The sequence below is a fragment of the Hydra vulgaris genome, chromosome 05 (genome assembly GCF_038396675.1).
Source record: "Hydra vulgaris chromosome 05, alternate assembly HydraT2T_AEP".
NCBI classification, from domain to species: Eukaryota; Metazoa; Cnidaria; class Hydrozoa; order Anthoathecata; family Hydridae; genus Hydra; species Hydra vulgaris.
The window spans coordinates 36221265-36242456 of NC_088924.1; the positions used below are offsets into that span (position 1 = coordinate 36221265).

At 26.1% G+C, this 21192-nt stretch overlaps 1 protein-coding gene and 1 long non-coding RNA gene across 9 annotated transcripts in view; both read left to right on the plus strand.

Moving 5' to 3' along the window:
- The window catches only part of LOC101237974 (uncharacterized), an 89566-nt gene extending 77944 nt beyond the window's left edge, over positions 1–11622 (plus strand). For both annotated transcript variants that reach the window (XM_065798044.1, XM_065798045.1), the window contains exons 42-46: positions 6029–6121; positions 6217–6378; positions 6981–7154; positions 7624–7749; positions 11388–11622. In XM_065798044.1, coding sequence (XP_065654116.1) covers positions 6029–6121; positions 6217–6378; positions 6981–7154; positions 7624–7749; positions 11388–11572 — 740 coding nt within the window. In that variant the 3' untranslated portion in view covers positions 11573–11622. The remainder of the gene's footprint in view (positions 1–6028; positions 6122–6216; positions 6379–6980; positions 7155–7623; positions 7750–11387) is intronic.
- A 6071-nt stretch (positions 11623–17693) lies between these two features.
- Positions 17694–21173, plus strand: LOC136080817 (uncharacterized). 7 transcript variants are annotated; one of them, XR_010638665.1, is made up of 6 exons: positions 17694–17841; positions 18568–18625; positions 18711–19615; positions 20271–20429; positions 20734–20796; positions 20882–21173. It is a non-coding gene; the product is annotated as an uncharacterized LOC136080817 (long non-coding RNA). The 7 variants fall into 7 exon arrangements; XR_010638667.1 differs by having other exon boundaries at positions 17702–17841; positions 19517–19615; XR_010638662.1 differs by having other exon boundaries at positions 17695–17841; positions 18568–19615.
- The last annotated feature ends 19 nt before the right edge of the window (positions 21174–21192 follow it).

Below are 21192 nucleotides of genomic sequence, written 5' to 3' on the forward strand. Positions count from 1 at the left end.
TTTTTCTTGTTCCCATCTTGTTGATAAGTTATTTCACAATAGATTAATTGTTCCTGTATAGAGATGAAGTTCAGGTATATTGCATACTTCTATAGCTTCAGTTTCATCATCTCTAAGCAGTAGTGGTTGATTCTTGCAATTATAGAATTCTTTTAGTGATGAGTTAGAATTACATCCTTGTTTCCAAGCAAGATTTTGCTGTCTAATTGATTGTTTGTCTCCAGTAAAGTAAAGCCAATCTAAATTAGTAGTTTTAAATCTGCGCAAAGTGTAAAATGAATATTTCTAGTCAATAATAATGGTAATAATAATGATAAGTCGATAATTTTGAAAAAGACAGCACAATTTTCATAATTCTCCAGAATATTTGGAACTATTCCTAAGGGTAATCTGATCAACTGATGTTTCTTTTTTCAGGTTTGAACAAAAGCCCTCAGAATAGTTTATCTCTTGGTGATATCATCACTGAAGTAACTTACTACATCAACAGTACCAATTCCAAAAAAGAAAGCTCCACCGCCATCAACAAATACTTTCACCTTAGCATTAAAAGCGTCTTGTTTTCTTTTTTTAATAATTGAGTTCCTGCACATTTTTAACAAAACAACGGGTAGCACAATTAAAGTCTCAGTTTCCGATTTATAGAAATCAAGGTCTACTGCTGAGAAGTACTCCACTAAAGACCCATTGTTATTATACCATGAATTCTTTAAACCCAGCTTTTATTGATTTTTGTCTGTGCTTAACCCGCATTGCTTTTGATATTGCATTCATATCAGAACCAGACAACTTTCTATTAACCTTTATGGTCATCAAATCTTCGTGACTCCATTCTGCAGTAGGCTTCATTGATCTTTTTGAAACTGTAAAAGATTGCCCTCCTGTTTTAAGGGATACAATTTCTGATTCTTCAAACTTTTCTCTAATTTGATGTGCAGCTAATTTTTCTCCTGCTTCTTGATTCAAGGAGTTTCAAATCACCTGACGAAAGTTTGTTGAACCAAAAATCTTTGTACAAGTATACCTGAAATGACTTGTCATAATTTGTACAAGTATGATAAGTATGATTGAAAGCACTGATTGCATACAGTCATGGACGTTTTTTTGGATGGTTTTTCCAGAAATCTTGGTCAACCTTTAGGTTTAGTTGTTTTTGTTCCAGGTTTTGTACAATCACAGAGATTTTGACTTCTGGATAGGATGAAGAGAACTACTCCTGATGCTGCAAGTGGATGTATGTGAAGGGAACAAAGAGTAGTTCCCAGATAGGGTCTTCCATGTAGTAATAATACTCTGTTGCAGGTGTTGCATATTCCAGTCTCAAAAGATAGATTATCGATGTTATAGTTCAGAAAAACCAATGTTTTTATGAGTATCAAAGCTGTTACTGAAAGTGTTCTGTCTGCATTTCGATAGCATATACAGCAGCATTTATGATGTGCATCAAAGTGTGTTACTGCAAAATTAGGCATTATATGTCACACTTTATGTTATTTATTTAACTTTAAGCTAGATCAAGAAGTATACTTAAATAATACATTTATATAAAATTTAGTTATATAGTATATATGATTATGTAACACACAAATATAATTTTTTATATATTGCGTGATACACAATTATATAACAATGTTTATATTATATAATATAAACATTGTAATATAATACAATATTTTAAAATCTATTTATATTATGTAATATGATTAAATTATATAAGATGATTAAATTATTTAATATATATTTATACATAATAAAGTACTAATAATTAAAGTAATAATTAACCAACCAATTAACTGTAAGTATCTATTATAGTTAATTTTATGAATTGAACAAATGATTTATGATTTAATAATATTTTTAAAAGGCTCCTGGTTTTTAACTCAATTTAGTTTATTTTACTGGTTTGTAGCAATTTAAATATATATATATATATATATATATATATATATATATATATATATATATATATATATATATATATATATATATATATATATATATATATATATATATATATATATATAAATATATATATATGTATGTATGTATGTATGTATGTATGTATATATATATGTATATATTATATACATATATAACATATATATATATATATATATATATATATATATATATTATATACATATATAATATATATATATAATATATGTATATGTATATATATTTGAATATATAAATGAATTACAAATAGAATTGTTTACTTATTTTGAAATTATTTAACTATTTAATTTAAAAATAATAATAAAATTCAAGTACTCCATTCAATTGTTCCATTGTTGATTTTGTCTTGAGTCTATTGTGTTTTGTAACTATAATAGCAGATGATATATTTAACAGTGGATGGGTTGTGAATGAAAGGTCAAGAAAGCAACTCCGTTATTTTTTAATTGCATAAAATTTTTTGTTTGTTAACCCACGTTTACAAATTCTTCGGTCAGATATTGTTTGGCAACAAGTATGACAAACATCTAGTTAATGACAAAGGTATGTTAAAGAGTACCTTGTATAGAATTATGTTAAAGAGTACCTTGTATTCTGCTTAATTGATTAGGTCAGGGGTTCTCAACAATGTTAATATTTTAGTTCAAATTACATTCACACACATAAAAAAAATGTACATACAAACAATAAACTAAGTAAACAAAAAAGACAAAAAGTATCTTAACCGCACATTTCAAAATGATCAAAGTTGCCATTGCAAATGTTGGATAAAATCAATTAGGAAAGGTTCAATTCAATTTTTTTATTATAAAATATAATTTTGACTTCGTAATAACCAATTTTTAAGAATTGGTTCACCAATTAAAAAGAAAATTAAGAAATTTGATATTAGCAAAATTATAACTATTCTTAGAATATCTGATTACCTACACATTAGGAACCTTGTTTTAAGAGTCTGTTTAAAATTCTTAGAGAGAATATGAAAACTCTTAATTTATGTATCATTCGACAAAGATGTCTTCAGTTAACTAGCTCTGCAATCCAATTCTTGTTGTATAGTGCCAGTGGTTTCACCAATATACATAGTATTACAATTAGGACATACAAATTTACATTAAACGAAAGGTTTCAAATTGTTAGGTAAAGGGTATTTCAATGAGAGCATGCTACCAATTTTAAAAGGTCAGTGCTAAATTGACTTTTCTCTACAATATATATATTTTTTGATATATTTATTTAACTGATGTTGATAGGTACTTGAGATTTGTGAAGGAATTTTGAATAAATGAGTTTTAAGAAGAGTGTATTTTTTCTTCAGGAGAGATAAAATTGTTTAGAGAAGATTTTAAAGTTTTGTCAACTTATTTTAGAGAGAAAGAATTGTTTTGAATTGTTTATTAAATTTTTTAAGCATCTAGCTAAAAATCGAATAGCTACTAATCTTGAACTCCCGTCTTGAACAAATTTTGAACAAAAAGAGTTTGAATGAGCCCTAATTTAAAATACCTGGTAAAGCTATGAAAATTAGTTTAAGTTTTTTATATAAAAAGTATTAAGTTTTTGACGTTTGGAAACTAATTAAAACATCAAAAAAATTCAATTTGCAATTTATTTCTTCTTCTTTAGTAATCTTAAGGTTGGATGTTGATTGTTAATGTATTCTAGGTAGTTTTGTTTATCTTCATTTTCCTTATGTATTCTTATATTCCTAATGTATTCTTATATTTTGTTCTTATTTGTGCATCTACATTATTCTTATTTGTGCATCTTCAATTTTATTAATTGTGTATTTTCAATTGTGCATCCTTGTTGTTTGTATTTGCGCATCTTCATTATTCTAATTTTATGTATCTTTATTATTCTTATTTGTGCATCTTAAATATACAACAGATATTGTCTACATATCATCTGTATAAAAATAATTTTTGCAACTATCATTTTGTAGCTGTATATTTTTACAATTACTTAAAGATAAGTTGGCTTTAGTTGGAAGGCTTATGTCAGAGCTAGAGGGGACCCCATTGCCGCCCCATCAATTTGATCATAAAGTTCATTATTAAATAAAAAGTGTATTTTTTTAGTGGAGAGTTAAAATAATTATTTTAATTCAGTTTTGAAAAACTTAAAATTAGAAATATTTTTTACAAAAAGATCAACAGCGATTGAAATTGTTTTATATAAATTAATGTTTGTAAACAAACTTTCTACATCAAATGAAATTAAGTAAGTATTAGATAACTTACCTTTTTCAGTTCATTAACAAAAGAAAAACTTTCTTTAGTACAATGCTTAATGACAATAAGGGGAGTTAGTAAGTTATTTAAGAATTTAGGCTTGTTAATGTATGTTACGATGACATTATAGGTCTGATAGATGGAATTAGTGATCGACTGAAAGAGAAAAAAAGCTGAAACCGAAACAAACCAAAATTTTGGGTACTCTAGTTCGGTGCCAAAACCGAAGCTGACATTTTGGCAAATATTTTACCGAAACTGATACCGACATTTCAGTTAGTCAAAACTAATTTAATTAGAAAAATTTATTTAAAAATACATTTTTACATTTGTGTTTTTTTTATACTTGTGCTATGTTAGAAGAAAATTGAGACTTAAAAGTTTAAAACAGGCAGAACTTTTTCTCTGCGAAACAAGGTTTTTTTGAGGTATTTTGTTAAAGTTCTCAAAAATTTTGTGAAAATTCTTAATATCTTTGTGAAAATTCTCAAAAATAACTATTTTTCTAAATTATATAAAAATTTAAAATCTTATAAATTTTTTGGTTTTCGTTATGTTTTTCAACCGAAATTTTGCCCTTTACCGAATTTATAAAAAGTACCCAAACCAAAATTTCGATTTCGGTTCAAATCGAAATTTCGGCCAAAACAGAATTTCAGTCAATCACTAGATGGAACATTATTATTGGTGGTTGGTTTATGCTTTTTTGGTTTACTGTATAACTCAGCAATACTATAACTTGTGGGACAAATATTTTTATAATCGTCTATTTTTATAATCGTCTACCTTAAATAAAACTATTTAGTTCAACTAAAGTTTTCCTAAACTCTATATTTTCTTTAAAAAAAAAGTTTTTAGTTTAGACTTTTTTCCTCTTTTTAAATAGTATGGCTTAGAAAACTTGCCAAAAAAAAGTATAGGGTAAACCTATTTATTGGCCATTCATAAGAGATTGCAGAGGAAAATGTTGTGGAGCTGCATATTTTTTCTAGATCAAGGATTGAAGCCGAGAAAAATTGTTGACTCTGTTTTATATATGTATATATATTGAATATGAGTGATGTAGTGGTTATATTAAATATCAGTGATATAGTGATTATATTAAATATCAATGATGTAGTAATTATATTATAACAGTGTACTTGTTATAATGTTTATAATATAAGTATAATTAAATTGTTATAATGAATGTTAATAATATATAATTATAATTATACATATATTTTTTATAAAATTTATATTATATATAAATATTTATACCTTTGTTTGATAGGACATTATCTGATTTTAAAATAATTTTTTATCCAGTTTTTTTTCTTATGAGTACAAGTATTCTTATTTAAATTTGCAATGTTTTCTTATTTAAAATATACAAAAAAATAGTTGAAGTTAATAAAGTTGAAGTTAATAAAGTTGAAGTTAATAAAGTTGAATGTTTTAAAAATGACTAAGCGGTAAAAACAATAATTTTTTGCTTTTCCAAATATTTGTAGTAATAACTATGCGTTTTTGAGTAAAAAACAAAAAAAGACATGAAAAGAAGAAATTAAGTATGGTAAAGTAGGTTTAAGAGTATTTTTAATAATTTTATTTAGTGTTATTTTAGTATGTTAGTTTTCTTTTAAATAGGCAGCTATTCTATAGAATAGTAAGGCATATCATAAATATTAAAACATAATAAGTGAGACATATAAAAGTAAGTGAGACATATTATAAAAGTAAGTAAGGCATATTATAAAAGCTTTGTTTTAGTTGTTAGTTTTTGATTTACTATTATTGTTGATTTATTATTATAGTGATTTTAAAAAAAAATTACTTTTTTTTTAATTTTTAAGCTTACACCAAGTCTTCCCTAAACCAAATCTGTGATGTAGGATCAGAAAAGTTTTTGTATGAAGATTTCTTTGGCGAAACTATTTACTATTGCGGTATTGCCAAATTTTATTTTTCAAAACTTCAAATTTTATTTTTGCATTTTTTTATGAAAAATTTTTTTTTTTTAAATCTGTTTTTATTTTTTCAGCCGTTTGTCCAAGGGGCTCTGCATATAACAGTTCTAGTAAAAAGTGTGAACTATGTCCTGTGGGTTCATATCAAGATCAATATGGAAAAGTAGAATGCGAGAGTTGCCCTCGAGGTTCTACTACGAAACAGATTGGAGCTCGTTTTGAAAAAGAATGTCTTGGTAAGTTCTGAATAATTTTTTAATTTTTTTTTTTAATTATTCACCTACCCAAGGCTGAGAAAGCTACTACAGTTGAGGAGACTTTTTTTGTTACAACCCTCTTTCATCTCTATAACTCCGAAACATGAACCTCAGCAAACAAGGCCACTGCGTGGAGAAACAAATTGAGCACGGTACTATCAGGGCTTATGAGGCAAGTGCTCTACAACTACACCACTACCCCATTTAGTTTTTTTACTCTTTTTTAAAAAGAATTATGGTGTAATGATGATATTTTTCAAAGAACTTTTAAGATGTGTTATATTGGTGTTATATTAGTGTTATATTGGTGTTATATTGCTGTTTTCTATTCTAGTTGTTTCCTTGCAATAATATTTTACACTCCTTCAAATTGACTCTATCTCAATACAACTGCTGTACTTGTAATTTTTGTAATTATTTTAATTATTACCTCCAAGTCTCAGTGATTGCTTTTCTAATTATTGCTTCTTAACGTTAATCATTGCTATTTGTTTAAAAGGTGAAACCACAAATAAATTTTAAAAAAGGTTGATGAGTATATTATTGATTTAAAATTTTAAAATATAGATATTTTTATTTAGCACAATGTAAACCAGGTTATTATTCCTCAAGTGGTATTGATGAAGATAATGAATCATGTGCAGCTTGTTCAGTCGGCAGTTTTTCTGATATATATGGAGCAACTAGTTGTCAAGTTTGTCCTGATGGTGGAGTTACTTTAATGAGTGGTGCAAATGATATAAATCTGTGTTCAAGTATGTTTACTTTCAAATATCTTTTTTTATTTTTCTTGTTTTCTTTTTTTTTTTTTTACTCTATTTAGTTAATTTATTTTATTTTTATATATCATCATAACTTTATTAAGTGTATATTTTTATGTTGTTGTTTTTTTTGTTGATAATTTTTCATAATATAACAAAGAAAATGTTTACATGCAATGTTTATAAGCAATCTTACCTGTATGTTTTTGATCTTACAAAAATGATTGACAAAAATCATTATTACAATGTTTTCAAGCAATTCAGTTGTGATATTGTTAGATACAATTGTAAAACGTTTAAATGTAGTAGCTCTTTTTTATATTTTCTTAAGGAGATTTTGTGTCCACTTGTTTAGTTTTGTTTAATTTATGTTTTTCATAGTTTTCTGTTAAACTCTAATTACTATTAAGTATAAATGATATAAGTTATATTTTAATAATGTAAAAATGTTATGTTTTTATAGAACCCATCAAAATTACCCAAGTTTTACCAGGATTAACAGTTGCTTCATCAGAAGGTAGTTCGATTACCTTAAAATGTTATTATGAAGGTTACCCGCTTCCTACAGTGTTTTGGTCTAAATCTTCTGGTAAGTTTTTACATTTATCTCAACTCTTACTAGATGATGATGATGATTAATGTGATCATTATTATGTTAATCATAATTACAATCCTCGGAATTAGGAAAAATGAGGTCGGCAATAATTTGCCGACCTCAATCTTAAAGAGGTCGGCATCAGGTCGGCAAAAATTATCTGATACAAAGGTCTTACCGTAAAACATAAAAACGAGGTCGGTAATTTTTTGCTGACCTCAAACACTTTCAGGTCGGCATTGCCGAATGCCGACCTGTTTCTCAAGAAAGTCATAAACTATGTTAAAATTGCATTCATATGCATGATTAGCAACAATCTATTTCAAAGCTCCAGTCTCCACATTTCTGAATTGTATACACAAATAACATTTCTTTTTCTCTTTTTAAAATTATTGGGAGTCCAACTTGTTTACTATACACTTCCGTGAGATGATTCATAATGCTGTTCTATTAATAATAAGCATGAATGCTGCTTTACTTATGCTGACATTATTTTCATTCACATCATTTATGGATTCCTTCACAGGTTTCCAATAGTAGAATCTATATGTTGAACTTGATTTTTTTTATGCACTTGTGAGGCATGATATTATGTGATCATAAAATCTACAAAAATCAATTATTGACTTACAGTACTTTCAGAAGGTATTAGCGCATGTGTAATTTTTTTATCTGAGTCAACTTCAAATGAGTGTTATTTGAATACAATAAAACATTGATTAGTCTTTTTTTCATTCTAATGATAAAAGAAAACAAAATTACAAAGTGTCAAATAAAAATATAAAATATTTCTTTATATGTTACCTTTATTTTTTAAAACATGCCAAGACTCTACACGCATGGAATCTATAAGTTTTTTGATTAGATCTTGTGGCATGATATTCATGCTTGCATTTGGGTCTTTTGCTGAACCAAGTTGGTGGGCTTGCTTTTTTTGTATCAGTTTCAATCTTTATTCTCCATGTTTTGCTTGATTAAGCGTGCTGTATGGCAAGGAGCGTTATCTTGTTAAAAGTGCCTAGTGGAGTCAGTTTTAACAACGTCTGTTAAAGGCTGTAAGAAGTATACTAATACCTCCCTTTACTGATGTTGATTCAGGCAATCAGTGTAAAGATGCGCCAGGCAAGTGCTAAATCCAGCAATGCAGCCTCAAATGCCAGTTAAGCCTCCTCCACCTTGAAATCTTGACTTTATAAAATGAGGATTGTATTTTTTGTTTTTGAATCTCCTCACTAAAATACTTTTCTTGCGATTGATAAGTTCAATGTTTAACTTGTTCGAGAGAATTATTTTTCTATATTGCTCTACAGTCCATGCAGCTCTTTCTTTGCACCATTTTCTTTGCTTTTTATGCTTAGTGGTAGCTTTTTTGTTGCAAGGTATGAATTTAGTTGTTTTTTCTCTGTCAGTTTGCTAATTGTTGCTAATTTTGTGTGCATCCATTGTTGTATTCAGGTCTGAAGCAATTTCAGCTATGCTCAAAGCTTTTGTTTGCGGTTTGGGTTGCATCTAGCAAGCATAATTGCCTTTTTTTTTGTTGCTTTCTGACATTTTTTCAGGGCAATCAGAGCGACTTTTGTCTTCGACTATGCCAATCTCATTATAGTTTTTGAGCGTTGTTTTTGAACCGATTTCTTGATTGCTGAGACTGAGACTTTTGTGCATGCCAACAACTTGTCACTCTTTTTCAATTAACGTGAGCATATTATTTAATATGCTCATGTTAATATAAAAATATGGGTTTAAAGAGCTTTAAACCCATATTTTTGTTGTTGCAATTTCGAAATTTTAACTAACTGTATTTTAAATGACAATTTTGTCATTTCAATCTTATTTACATTTTTTATTGACTTTTATTAATCAGCAGAGAATAATTAACAAAAATCAATCAAAAAGAATACAAAAAATTGTGTGCAAATACTTTTTAAATAAGTGCGCTAATACTTTTGCACATTTATTTTCAGAGTAGTCATTAAACTTCTAAGTAATTCATCGAAACACAAAAAACAGTTTGACAAATATTTGACATTGTAATTATTTTAATTGGTCTCATCTTTCATTTGAAAAAAAAAGGTTAGTTTGAAATTAAAATTTGTTTTCGATTTATATTGATTTGAGGTTGACTAAGATAAAAAAAATTAAGCGAACGCTCATACTTTCTGGAAGCACTGTTTTTATAAATTCATGTGTTGAAAAATATTTAAAAAAAACCACTTATTTATTATTTATTTACTTTGTTATTATTTTATACAAGTTATTATATGAATTGCATTTACAAAAAAAAATACTTTTTCTCAAAGACATTCTGGTGGATACTAAAATATATAAGTGCTACTGTAGTATCATTGTTATTCTGTTACTAATATTTTGATATTGTTACTAATAATTTACTAAATAAATTTTTAAATATACGTTTTATAAATTTCAGTAACTTTCAACTCGATTGTTGATTGTACCAATTTTAATAAACTGTTACAATATTAAGTTATCAGTCGTACTCATACTAGTGTTACTGCTATATGTTTTACCCCATTTACTCTTACTATAAACATCATCTGAGCGACTACTGGAAATACGTCGCTGACCACATAATAACCAAGTTTTTTTTTGAAAAGGAAATTTTGATGGTTATAGGCAACAAAAAACATTCCCCCAGAGCGCCATTTTGGGTTGCTACGGCACTATTTGTTGCATGTGTTTATGTGATTACTATACAAATTGTATTATTTATCTATATATATATATATATATATATATATATATATATATATATATATATATATATATGTATATATATATATATATATATTTATATATATATATATACACACACACATATATACATGTGTTTATGTGATTACTATACAAATTGTATTATTTATATATATATATATATATATATATATATATATATATATATATATATATATATATATATATATATATATATATATATATATATATACACACACACACATATATATACATGTGTATATATATATATATACATGCAAATATATATGTATTTATATATATTTATATTTATATATTTATATATATATATTTATATTTATATATTTATATATATATATTTATATATATATATATATATATTTATATATATATTTATATATATATTTATATTTATATATTTATATATATATATTTATATTTATATATTTATATATATATATTTATATATATATATATATATATATATATATATATATATATATATATATATATATATATATATATATATATATGTATTATACAATTTGTATAGTAATCACATAAACACAGATAAAATAATTTTTTAATTAAGTTAAAGTGATAAATATATTTTTTGGTTTAAACAAAGAAACATTAAAACATACTTTAAAGAAAATCTAAATTATATAAAGTCAATTAAAAAAATAAAAATTCAAATATAATAAAATGTTGTACTCTTCCTATGTCCCCATGTAGACTCTGTGGTAATCCAAAATAAATCTGACTGGTTCTACTTGTTTCTGTCTCTGGTATTTGTGACCTAAATCTAAAATAATTTTATTCTAGTAGGAGCAATTTTCACATTTTGTGTGCAATTTTTGTTACTGTTTCTTAGTTTGATTGCAATTTAATTAATTTAGGAATTATATCGGAATCCAGGAAAGAGTTCGACATCTATAACCTTGACGTTGAGAAGATTGGTGTCTCTTTAACATTGTACGATATTAAGTATTCTGATGCAGGAAAATACAAGTGCACAGCAAAAAATGAAATGGGAAGTTCAGAAGTTATTGTTGATGTATTTATCACACCGTCAAAGAAATAAACATTTTTAAAATTATTTTTAGCAAAAATATTATATAATTACCAAAACAAGTTTGTGGAGTTTTTTTATTATTATGTCCGTATCTGTACATATATATATATATATATATATATATATATATATATATATATATATATATATATATATATATATATATATATATATATATATATATATATATATATATATATATATATATATATATATATATATATATATATATATATATATATATATATATATATATATATATATATATATATATATATATATATATATATATATATATATATATATATATATATATATATATATACACACACAGGGCTCGTACTGTATCTGGAAAATTAGTTGATTCTGGCTAAAGTCATGGAAAACCTGGAGAAGTCAGGGAATTTTTTTTTTTTAAAAGTCATGGAAAAGTTTGGAAATTCTGATTGAAGTTACTTGTTTTACAATTAAGCTATTATGTTTTTGTTGGTGCTACCCATTTATTTTTTCTGAAACTTATGTTTTTCTTAGTGTTCATTCTTAGTCATTAGGGTGTCCCAAATAAAAAAACTCCTCTCAATTTTTTTCCCATTCTCGAAAATCCAAATAGGATAAAATTACCAAAAAAACACTTTTTGTTCCAGTAAAAGTGATAGCTGTTTAATTTCATTTTTCAATAAAAAGTACAATTTTTTTGTGAAAAATGAAAGTCTCATAAAAATATTTATCTCTAGTTTAAGAAGTTATTCTCTAGCGACCGGTATGAGGTTTTTTATTGTGTTGCCCAATCAATCTCTAACAAAGTTCTGGATCAATAGAATAATCTGCGTAGCCATTGACACATTCAATCAGCTTCAAAAACCTTTTAAATATGTATAATGTTAAACAGTCATTTCGTTTTTTCCGCCATTTCAACTCTCCAGCATGAATCTCTGCTATCCTACCAGCTTAGTAACATTCTACCAGCTCAGTAAGCTTATATAAGCATGAATCACAACCTATTGAAACCCCGCTCAGTAAGTTCCATTGACCTGATAACAACTGATAGCTTTGGTTTCCCCATAAGAAATTGCTCAGACAAATTAAAATGTGCCATTTTTATCATCTTTTTCTTTTCCTGATTCATCACCTAGGATACATTCTTAGTCATCCTATAGGCAAGCAGGTATGAAGCATTTACCTAACACCTTAGAAAGGAATTATTATTGATATTAATAATATTTTTAAAAATACTCTAAAATGTACACCCCTTCCCCCCCTCCCTTCCTCCATCCTCAAAAACAAAAAATGGCGATTGATAATATAATTTATCTATTAATGGAAGGCTCCAGATTGATGAAAATGAAATATTGGTACGTCTCCCAATAGTTAAAAGACAACTAGTTCACATAGCTTGTTGTAGTCCCCGTGTTAAATATCTACGTCAGCTGGTTGTTTGAATACTTTGCAATAAACAGTTGCTTTTTTTTTCTTTATTTGCGTCTCTTCTGACAGGACAACCAACGTTAGCCACAAAACTGAACTTTTTAATTGACCAAAGATGACTTAAATTGGCGTGTGATATGTCTTTTTTATAAGAGAATTATACGTTTATAAACATATAAGGTTCAGCTTATGTTAAAAAATTAAGCAAATAATAAGCATTTTGTTGTGTGTTTTTTTAATCAGGGTTTATGAGCAGAAAACTGAAATTTTCGTTGGTGTTTATTTGATGCATGAAAACCATTTAATGAAGTTATTGCGTTGCAACGAATGAATATTTATATATAAGTATAGATAGTTTTTTTTCTTGACCACAAGGCTTACGAGAATGCAGACGGTTTTGTAAGCTTAAGTATAATTATGAGCCTCTTAAAATAAAAAAATATTTTTAAATAGAAAAAAATTTTGTATGCTTAAGTATGATTATGAGCCTCTTAAAATATTTTAAATAGGCGTACTCAAGCCTGATACAAAAACCCAATATTCATATAAAATTAAAACATGCATTACAGTAATAATAATATTATTCACAATACTATTCATCAATAAATGTTTAAAAAAACAAAAAAATGAGTAAAATGTCCTAAGAAAATAAATAACATTGACAGCAAAATAACATTGATTTACAAAAGATTTAAGTTCATTAAATTTTACAAGAACCACTTTTTAGCAACTGATTTAATTTTTTTGGTTATTAATAGTCATGCTCTGAAGTCCCATGGACTTCAGAGAATGGCAAAAACTTGAGAGATGTCTTCAAAAAGGAAAAGGAAAAATAAAACCTATTTCTTTTGTTGAGCTCTACTCTAAATTACGCATGTTTTTGAGCACAAATTTATTAATACCGGAATTCTTAGAGGTGTTTACATAATGCATGAAAATCATTAATGAAGTTGTTTTTTATTAGTGCAAAAAAAACACATTTATGTAACAAATTCGAGGGATGTTTATTTGTCTTTTTTACAAGGCTTACGAGTAAGCGCCCATTTTTATAAGCTTAATCATATTTCCGTGCCTCTCGATACTTTTTGCCTAAACATACCCAAAGAAAAAAGCCCAATTCTAAAAACCAAAATATGCTTTTAAAAAGTCATGATAACACTATTAAACTTAGGCATCATTATTAACTTTATAAAAAACAAAATTAAAGATAAAAATAATTTCATTACATAATAATCCAATATTAATGTAACGGACATTTATTTTCGACCACGTTTTTCAAATTGTACAGCTATCACTTCTTGGTAACATCAAACAAACCGTTCGATTTTTTAATCCAAACTTGGTCATTGGTAAATAATAAAGACTTACACACGTGGAGAATTAAAGATTTATGATCAGCATCAATGGAAACATAATCGCATAAACAGCATCCAATTCTTCAAGCAAAAAAATTTTCCAAAAGACTACTCCTATTTATAAAGACGCATTAGAAAAGTCTGGATTCCACACCAATCTCCAATATCATTCAAATCTAAGTTATTCTAATACTAATAAACGAAAAAGAAATATTATATGGTTTAATCCTCTTTTCAGTAAAAATGTGGTAACAAAAATTGGACACCTTTTCTTAAACTTAATTGACTTGCATTTTCCATTACATCATAAGCTCCACAAATTTTTTAACAGAAACACAATAAAAATTAGTTACAGCTGTATGCCAAATATTCGATCAATTATTAATTCACACAACCAACAAATTTTGCGCAACAAACTCGCCGCTATTGATATAAATTGCAACTACATTAAGAAAACCGCATGCCCGTTAAACAACCAATGTCTATCAAAAAATGTTGTTTATAAAGCCACTTTAGCATCACCTAATCTCAGTCTTAAGGAAAAATCTTACATCGGTATTAGTGAAAACGCATTCAAGCTCAGATTTACAAATTATCTTAAATTATTTAATGCAACCAGGTATAGGAATGATACAGAATTTTCCAAGGAAATCTGAAAACAAAAAGACGCAGGTAACATGCCTATAATTAAGTGGAACTTAATTAAAAGATGCCAATCTTATAATCCATCTGCAAAAAAGTGCAACCTTTGCATCAATGAAAAATATTTGATTATGAATTTTGATAGTTGATTACTACTTAACAAAAAAAGTGAATTGGTTTCTGCTTGAGGCATACGAAAAAATTTTTACTATCTAACTTTGATTCCGTCGATTAGCAAATATCGGTTCACGTATACTTGACGTCAGATGCCGTTGCATTGCTAAACTTGTATTTTTTATAACGGTTTTTATTTTATATTTGAGTATTATGGCTGATGATTGCCGAATGGCATGAAACTTGAAGTTCCATTATAAAGTTGTCGTTTTTCATTTAAATTATTTTAATATATATATATATATATATATATATATATATATATATATATATATATATATATATATATATATATATATATATATATATATATATATATATATATATATATATATATATATATATATATATATATATATATATTTCAAATGGCTGAATAAATTTTGATGAAACGTAATAAGTGAATTATTTTTTTATTTAAATCGTTAAAATATTCGGTTAAGTTCAAATTCATCTATTTTAGATTAGTTCAAAATTCTTTTTTTTTTTATTAAATTAAAATTTTTTTTTTTTTTTTTTTTTTAGCTCATTCAATTTGTTTTCTTTTTTACATTTCTATTTTATCATATTATTGATTACATTATTATTAGCTATATAATTGTATATTTTATTATCAAGCGTTAGTCATATTTATAGTATTTATTATTAATTACTACTACTTTTGTTATTACTGTCACTATTTTTATTATTATTGCTATTTTTGTGATCGTTGTTATTATTATTGTTGTTATTATTATCCGTTATTATTATTATATTTTTAATATTTTTATCATAAACTTTATCATCATTGTTATATTATCGTATAGTCACTACTATTGTTCTATCGTATCGTATAGTTACTACTATATAACTATAGTAACTATCGTATAGTTACTACTATATAATATTATCGTATATATACTACTATTGTTAAATTGTTTCTGTTGTAATAATCTTACTAATATCAATACCTTTATTTCTAAACAAATTTCTACTTATTATGTCTAAACTCTGCAAAATTTGTGATAAAATTATTTGTGCTAATCATCATTCACTTCAATGCAATCACTGCCTAAGTTCAATCCACAAGAAATCTAGTTTTTTAAATAATAATGATTTTAGTTTATTAAAAAACTCTTCCATGAATTATTGGCTCTGTATTACATGTTGCAACAGTATTTTTCCTTTTAGCTCTATATCGAATAATGAACTACGTCTTCAAACTTCAATTGACAATATATTACATCTCAATGATCTGCCAAATGACCTTTCCCTTTTTCCCTGCTCCCAAGAATCTGATACTTTTAATCAACTTAATAATAACTTTACTTATCAGCTAAATAACAACGACGATGATGATACGAACATAGTTGAGAATCCAATCAATTGTAAATACATTGATATTGAAAAATTTAACTCTTTAAACATAAATATTAATTGCTTTTCTCTATTTCATCTACAGTAGTCTCTCGCTTAATTGCGCAAATTGAAACAGGCACTGCGGTGCGCAAATAAGAAAAAGATAAGAAAAAATTTAGCAAACTAAATTATTAACTATATAAACAAATCTTTATTAAGAAATATATTATGCATGACGGAAAAAGTCATGAATTGTAGGCTGATATGCATTCTGCAGCCTTTCTCGTTTAATTTTCATAATTAATGACCATATGTTTGATGATAGTTGTTCGTAGCTGTTCATTAATTTATCGTTGTCGTCTTTTAAAATTGCTTTAGCTTTTTGACATTTTAATTGCTTGCCAATATCGATCAGAGATTAATGTATAAATTCAATACCTAAGAAGTCTGTACCATCGTCTATCTCATCATTATTACCTTCTTCTTCATCAGAATTGTTATCCATAGCAACTGCATTATCTTTTTTTTCTTTGAGAGACAAACAATCTTCAACATCTTCCTTGATTGCTTCAATATACGTTGGAGAATATTCACAGTCAATTGATTCAAAATTGCTGATATCTTCCGAACTGATCATATGCCTTATTCCTTCAATTTCCTTCAGCAGCAAGAGCATATTAAAAGATGTGAAGTCAGCCTCCTCAGAGCATAGTTCAGTGTTAATGGGACTGGAAATCTAAAATATTTCTGCCTTGTCGAAGCAATTTTTGAAAGATGAAGGTTGAATTGATTTCCAAGCCAAATTGACATATTTGACAAAATTGACAAAATTGACATACTTAGCAGAGTCAAGAAGATGTGCGGGCTTCCTGCCCAGTAGGCACGCAACGTTTTATTCACGTTTCAATCACGTGTATTTTAGGTGACTTCGTCCAGGTTTCTATTTTACGTGAAAGTCACGTGAAAGTTACGTGCCAAAATATCTCGTCTTTCGGAACTTTTTTTATTCTCAAAAAAAACTGGCATAAGAAATGTGAAATAATATTTTTTATTATATTAATTATTTTTTTATAGTATAGTTTTTGTATTCATTATATTAGTTATAATTATTCACTTCTATGATAATATAATTAATTTTTATTGTAGTATTATCATAATTAAAAAAAAAAAAATTGGTCTATATAATATCTTTTAACGCAATGCATTTAAAACAGAACTAAAAAAAACAATATATTCTAAGTTGTAATATCTAATATCTAAATTATATCAAATTAAGTTAAATAAATTAGTACCCTGTTTGCCGTCCCTATTTGCCACACAAATAAGATTAAGCTCAAATACAAGGTATGCTTTTTTTCTACTTTATGATATAATATTTTAGACTGGCGAATTTGTCCATTTTGCTTACTTAATTTAGTACGAAATAAGTTATGTTATAACGAATTTAATATTAAATTAAGTAAGCTACATGGACAAATTATAAGTTGTAGCAGAACTTATTCTTGATTCTTGAGCAATAATAATGTCTCTAGAACTTCTGTATACATTATTACTCAAGAGTCGTTTAGATAAAAACCCAAAATAGATTTTCTTTCTTTATTTGGTTTTTATCAACAAGGTTAAAGAATTTATCCAAGATAATATCAATAAATAAATGTGTTATGTTATTTATTATTGATATATGTATATATTATTATTAAATACTTTATCTTTTTATAATATATGACATCTTGATCTCGTGCTTTACTTGTTAAAAAGGGTTAATACTTATTTATTTCCTTTTTTTATATTATTTGAATATTATATGAATATTATATATATATTCGAGTTATATGAAATTATTATTATATATATATTATATGACTTTTATTACTATTGTTATTATGTACAATATAAAACAGGTTATTAACACGGATTTGTTCGATGTTTTCCCCACAAAAAGATAATTATGATGCTATTGTATTTGAAACTGCATTTTACCTATCTTTCAATGTTAACAACCTTCCAATATGTAAAGCAAGTTTCTCTCAAGTATAGCATTGCTTTTTTAAAAATTGTTTAATGATTTAGATCAAAGAAATAGCAACACCAGAAAATCTTGTTGCCAAAACAGTTGGTGACTCACCATGTAAGATTTGTGTTAAAAATTTGTGATTTAAGATGATTATTTAATATTCATATTATTATTTAAGTTTTTATTTGTTTCTTTTGAGCTAAATTTGGTGTTGTGAGCTATTATTGGAGAAAATATCGACTTATTCATGCTCTTACCCCGTTTCCTTCTTCATGTTTCAATCATGTATATTTAAGGTGACCTTGTCCAGGTGACAATTTTACTTGATTAAAACGTGAATGTTACGTTGCCAAAATATTGTGTATTTTGGAACTTTTTTTATTCATAATAAAAACCTGTGATTAGAAACTTGGAAAGATATTCTTTATTTACTATTTTTTTATAATTTAGTTTCCGGGATTATCTCATTCGGGATATTCCCGGAATACCAGATATTTTTCTGAAATTTATCTTTTTCCAAATATCCGAAAAATTTTCCATACATACAACTTATATTACAAGTTCCATACATACAACTTATATTACAACATAACAAGTATATATTATTCATCTATTTGTTTTTATGTTGTTTTAGTCATCATTCATACAAAAACTAAGAAAAGTTTTTAAAAAATTGAGAAACAACTTGGCTGAATGCAAAATTATGGGAAAAATGAGGGGGGAAATGTTCTGAATTTTTTCAGGATATTTTCCGTAAATTTTTTCAGGATATTTTAAATATAATGATTACATGAAATATGTAGTTTATATAATCATTATTGTAATTACTTTTTATTTTACTTTTATAATAATGTAATTATTTTGCATTGTAATTTTATAATAATTTAAAAAGTAGGGCGTAAGATATCTTATAACTCCGCAATGCATTTTTGACAAAAATAAAATGTCACATATATAATATTTTATCCAAACATATTATCTTATAACTAAGTTTTATCAATTTAGGTTTAATAAATATATTATAAAGCTTAGTTCAAAATTGTGTAACGTTATGGCAGATAATTATCATATTGCAACACGCAAAAGATCAAACCCTACTACAAGGTATACTTTTTTTTCTACCATATTGTATATTATTTTAGACTGTCAAATTTGTCAATGTAATTAATTTGATAATAAATAAGTTATTATAACTTATTTAATATTAAATTTGTTAAGCTACATGACAAATGATAAGTTCTGCATAAAATATTATTGACAAGGAAGACCCAATGGTATTGTTATGTTATTGCCTAGGAATATCATTCTGTAGTAAGACCCAATAACCTTTTAACTTTTAAAGTTTGACTTTAAATTTCACTTTTCCCTCTCTTTGTCTTCTTTTTTGATCGCACCTTGTAGTAAGAATTTGATTTAATTCATATCTTGTTGGAGAATGCAACTTGATTCTGAGTTGAATTTTCAGCACTCTGTATTTATTGGTGACCTAATTTGATAATACTTTATTATACATATTTTTAGTTTTATACTTAATATATTATATATAATTAGGGGTAGATGAGGCTCCTTAGCCATGGTGAATGTTTCCACAACAAAAGGAGCCTGAAGGTGAAAATCTGACCATGGATAAGGAAAATCATGATATAAAATCCCCACTATAATGCTTTGTGGTTATGTGATAACTATTACATTTTTATAAATTGTTTTAATTTTTGTGTGCATTCTAAAATGACATTTAATGCTGTTCAAAACTTTGTAGATTACTCATTTAAAGCAACTTCGTGGGCTGTCACCTTTGCATCTAGTGAGTTAATGTATGAACAAGTTAATGCAGAAACAGATGCAAATATAAGAAGATGGAAAACAAAGTAAACAAATTATCATGTTATCACATAGTACACAGATGTTATCACATAAGGTGAGTACAGGTCTTTTTCTAATCACGCCCATCAGTTATTAACTTTATATAGATATAGATATAGATAAATCTATAGATAGATATTAGATATAGATATATATAGATAAAAAATATTTTTTTAAACTTGTATTTTTTATTATGTACTTCTTTTTTTTTAATCATCTGTCGACTTTTTTGTTACATCTTTTTTATTAAATACTTATTTACTTTTTTAGCAATCAGAGTATAAAATTAGAAGGCAAATGACTTTAATTTTTTTACACTGTATGTAGTATTGTTTTCTTAAAATTATTTAATGATTTAGATAAAAGAAAACAAATAACACACTAGAAAATCTTGTTGCCAAAAGTAGTTAGCAACTCTCAAAGTAAGATTTGTTTTAAAAGTTTGTGATTTAATATAATTATTAAATAATCATATTATTATTTAAGATTTTATTCGTTTCTTTTTAGCTAAATCTGATTCATTAGATAAAGTTTGATGCGTGCTCTTATAGAAGAAAATATCGACTGATTCGTTAGATTATGTTTGAAGCGTGCTTTTATGGGAGAATAGATATATAAGTTTGAAGCGTGCTCTTCGTAAGTTGCAGATCTACGACTTCGTACTTATTACTTATTGGATATAAGGAGGATATTTTAACAAAAGTGCAGCTTTTATTACAAATTAAAAATTTTTATGTCAAGAACTAATATACTGACTAATAAAACCATGTATTTTAATACGTATTAAATATTTCCTCGACGATGAGTTTCTTTTCTTT